Source organism: Salvelinus sp. IW2-2015, linkage group LG21, assembly GCF_002910315.2.
Source record: "Salvelinus sp. IW2-2015 linkage group LG21, ASM291031v2, whole genome shotgun sequence".
Taxonomy (NCBI): domain Eukaryota; kingdom Metazoa; phylum Chordata; class Actinopteri; order Salmoniformes; family Salmonidae; genus Salvelinus; species Salvelinus sp. IW2-2015.
In genome coordinates, this window is record NC_036861.1 from 732,103 (window position 1) to 736,805 (window position 4,703).

Here is a 4,703-nt window from a genome sequence, read left to right on the forward strand (position 1 = left end):
ATCTCAGACTGGCCAATAAAAATAAAAGATTAAGATGGGAAAAAGAACACAGACACTGGACAGAGGATGACTGGAAAAAAGTGTTATGGACAGACTAATCTAAGTTTGAGGTGTTCGGATCACAAAGAACATTCGTGAGATGCAGAAAAAAATGTAAGATGCTGGAGGAGTGCTTGACGCCATCTGTCAAGCATGGTGGAGGCAATGTGATGATCTGGGGGTGCTTTGGTGGTGGTAAAGTGGGAGATTTGTACAGGGTAAAACGGATCTTGAAGAAGGAAGGCTGTCACTCCATTTTGCAACGCCATACTATACCCTGTGGACGGTACGTAATTGGAGACAATTTCCAATAGGACAGTGACCCAAAGCACAGGTCCAAACAATGCAATAACTATTTAGGGAAGAAGCAGTCACCTGGTATTCTGTCTATAATGGAGTGGCAGAGCACAGTCACCGGATCTCAACCGGGGAGCAGCTTGACCGTATGGTACGTAAGAAGTGCCCATCAAGCCAATCCAACTTGTGGGAGGTGCTTCAGGAAACAAATTGACAACTGGAATGCCAAAGGTCTGCAAGGCTGTAATTGCTGCAAATGGAGGAATCTTTKACGAAAGCAAAGTTTGAAGGACACAATTATTGTTTCAATTAAAAATAATTATTTATAACCTTGTCAACATCTTGACTATATTTCCTATTCATTTTGCAACTAATTTTATGTATGTTTTCATGGAAAACAAGGAAATGTCTAAGTGACCCCAAACTTTTCAAATCAAATCAAAGTTTATTTGTCACGTGCGCCAAATACAACAGGTGTAGACCTTACAGTGAAACAATGCAAATAGTCCGGGTAGCCATTTGATTACCTGTTCAGGAGTCTTATGGCTTGGGGGTAAAAACTGTTGAGAAGTCCTAGACTTGGCACTCCGGTACCGCTTGCCATGCGGTAGTAGAGAGAACAGTCTGTGACTGGGGTGGCTGGGGTCTTTGACAATTTTTAGTGCCTTCCTCTGACACCGCCTGGTGTAGAGGTCCTGGATGGCAAGCAGCTTAGCCCCAGTGATGTACAGGGCCGTACTCACTACCCTCTGTAGTGCCTTGCGGTCAGAGGCCGAGCAATTGCCGTACCAAGCAGTGATGCAACCAGTCAGGATGCTCTCGATGTTGCAGCTGTAGAACCTTTTGAGGATCTCAGGACCCATGCCAAATCTTTTTCGTTTCCTGAGGGGGAATAAGCTTTGTCGTGCCCTCTTCACGACTGTCTTGGTGTGTTTAGACCATTCTAGTTTGTTGATGTGGACACCAAGGAACTTGAAGCTCTCAACCTGCTCCACTACAGCCCCGTCGATGAGAATGGTTGGGGTATGTACGTACAGTCACTGTGGGGACGACGTCCTTGATGCACTTATTGATAAAGCCAGTGACTGATGTGGTGTACTCCTCAATGCCATCGGAAGAATCCCGGAACATGTTCCAGTCTGTGCTAGCAAAACAGTCCTGTAGTTTAGCATCTGCTTCATCTGACCACTTTTTTATAGACCGAGTCACTGGTGCTTCCTGCTTTAAGTTTTGCTTGTAAGCAGGAATCAGGAGGATAGAGTTGTGGTCAGATTTACCAAATTGAGGGCGAGGGAGAGCTTTGTACGCCTCTCTGTGTGTGGAGTACAGGTGATCTTGAATTTCTTTCCCTCTGGTTGCACATTTAACATGTTGATAGAAATTTGGTAGATCTGATTTAAGTTTCCCTGCATTAAAGTCTCCGGCCACTAGGAGCGCCGCCTCTGGGTGAGTGGTTTCCTGTTTGCTTATTTCCTTATACACCTGATGAGTGCGCGTCTTAGTGCCCAGCATCTGTCTGTGGGTTGTACAATAAAACAGCCACCAAAAAGTATAATGAACACTCTCTAGCACAGTAGTGTGTTTGAAACGGTACTGTAATGTTTTAGCCCCTAATGTTTAAAAGGTCCAATGAAGTCAATATATTATCTCAATACAACAATCATTTCTGGGAACAACTGAAGTACCTTACTGTGATTTGTTTTCAAATTAAGAAATTGTCAAAACGAACACAATATACTTCTTAGCAAAAGAGCAATTTCTCAAAGCAAGAATTTGCTTAGGAACTGTCAGGGGAAAACAAACAAAGCTGTTTGGCAGAAAAGTTTGAACTCTTTCTATTGGGCTTCTGATTAACTAAATTTACCATATGGTGATGAACCAGGCAGGGCAAAAATCCATCCCACCAAATGGGCTGAAACTTCCAAGCTGTCTTTATACTCAAAAGGGCATTATCATAATTTTCACAATTTCACAGTATTATTCACAACCTCTTAGTGTGGAAAATAATAATAAAACACAGGAAAATACATTTAAGACTGCACTGGGCCCTTTAAAGGTCCAGATTTTGAGTATTTCGTAAATGCTGAAAATAGATCTGTTGTTTGGGGAAAGCCTCCTACTTCTAGGCGTTCTATTGAGTAGTCGGGTAAACTATCTATGAATGAGTGTATGAGCTAGAGTCCCCTATTTGACGCTACATCTAATTCTAGGTAACTCGCCATGTTTAAACTCTGACCCCCCATTATGACGTCTATTTAGTACAGTATATAGAAGGCTTCTTACTTGGCCTCCTGCTCCAGTTGCTCCTCCAGCTGCCAGTATCTTGGCCTCAGGGCGGTGATGGCAGCCTTGAACTTGGACTTGACTGCCCCTCCAGCTCTCCCAGCTTGGCCTTTCAGCTCCTTGTTCTGCCTCTCCATTCCTTGAACGGGCGTTCTACTCTTCTGAGCCGCGCTGCGCGTCACCGAGCCAGCTCCGGTGTTCAGGTGTGTCCACTTGGGAGACGACAATGGGGACATAAAAGGGAGAGAGGGTCCACTCTTTGTGCATCTCTATATAAAACTGTTAGTTGTGGGTCCCAGGAAGTGGTCTGGTGTGATACTTGTTAGCGCAGTTCATTATAGACTACTCTCCAGGCCATAAAGAGACTACATTCTAAGGTCCAGGAATCGTCTCTGTGTATGWGTGAATCTCAAAAGTACTTTCCTCTTGCCCGATATCCTCCTCAAAACGTCAAGAGACAATGCCGGTTTAAAGAGAGTTTTACCTGTTCTGTACCTTCATGAGCTGTGTGTACGTGTTTGACAATGTGAGAGTTGCACTGTACCTGCATGGTGGTCTTGCGGAAGCGGTCGTTGAGCAGCTCCATGTTGCTCTGTTCCTCCTCTAGTTCCTCCTCCAGCTGCGAGATGCGGGCCTCCAGCCTCCTCTTCTCATCTAGTAGGGCCGACCTGACACAAATAAGTGAATGATTCKGTGATGTGGTTGGTACAGAACAGAGCATAGAAATCAGGGGGGGAAGGCTGCTGGTCCACTTAAAGCTGCAGTATGTAACTTTTTGGGTGACCTGACCAAATTCAGATAGAAATGTGAGTTATAGATCTGCCATTCTCGTTGAAAGCAAGTCTAAGAAGCAGTAGATCTGTTCTACGTGTTCTACTGTTCTACTATTTCTATGCTTCCCGTTCTTAAGTTTCATTTCGTCTTTTACTTTTGTACACCAGCTTCAAACAGCTGAAAATACAAGATTTTGGGTTATTGAAAATATATTTCATAGCGGTTTAGATGGTACAATGATTCTCTACACACGATACATTGCTTGTTTTGTCACAGAAACTGAAATTAGGTGAACGGTTACAATTTTAGCAACCAGCGATTTCTGCATATTGCACCATTAAATCTGGAAAATATCATGCTTGAATTTGATCATTAATCAGGAAAATGTAGCTACTCACTTTCCAGAGGCGGTATTTGAGATCTCGTCGGCCAGCTCGTCTCTCTCCTGCTCAGCGTGTCTACGGGCCCTCTCTGAAGCCGCCAGGTCCTCCTGCAGCTGTAGGATCTCAGCTTCCAGGCCCTTTAGTTTCTTCTCGTTCTCTTTAGACTGTGCAAAGATCTCATCACGGGATGCTCTGGCCTCCTCCAACTCCCTCTGGTAGTCCTTCATCTGGGCCTGCAGGGGGCAGCAGCAAGGCAAAGAGTAAGACCGGTCTTGGGCAACAGTACAGGATTAGAGGTCAACTCCATTTCAAATGAGATTCTCCTCAATACTCCTCTATGGCAGTATTTACACAGGCAGCCCAATTCTGATATTGTTTGCCACTAATTGGTCTTTTGACCAATCAGATCAATCTGTTGCCCATAATTGGGCTGCCTGTGTAAATGCAGCCTATGAGAAAATGTTTGAAATTCAGTTTTTCTTCCCGAATTGAAATAGAACCGACCTCAACCCCGTAGCTATACTGAATATAATAGTGTAAGGCCAGAGGGGAAGTGAGACCAAATGAGACCAGACCAACTTGGACAACTAGAGTTTACAGCATCAGGGATGTCATCTAAATACAGATGTTGGTAGTCCTGGACATATTCTAATCTAGGCTACATTAAAGCTGACTACACAGTGGACAGACAGGCACAGATACCATACCTGCAGAGGCTACCAGTCCATTTTATTGATAAAAGGATACAGGTGTAAAAAATTATATTGCTGATTATCAGAGATCAGACAACCAGGAGTTCCTAATTAATCAGGCAAAAAAGATTGACATTGTAGGGTTGCAAAATTCTGCTAACTTTCCCAAAATTCCCAGAATTCCTGGTTGGAAGATTCTTGGAATTTTGGAAAAGTTACCAGAATTTTGCAACAA

The 4,703-nt window shown here is 43.8% G+C and overlaps 1 protein-coding gene across 1 annotated transcript in view; it reads right to left on the minus strand.

Moving 5' to 3' along the window:
* The window catches only part of LOC111982307 (myosin-10-like), a 108,726-nt gene that overhangs the window by 10,145 nt on the left and 93,878 nt on the right, over positions 1-4,703 (minus strand). Inside the window, 3 exon segments of the mRNA XM_070433794.1 lie at positions 2,620-2,831; positions 3,164-3,287; positions 3,792-4,009. Coding sequence (XP_070289895.1) covers positions 2,620-2,831; positions 3,164-3,287; positions 3,792-4,009 — 554 coding nt within the window.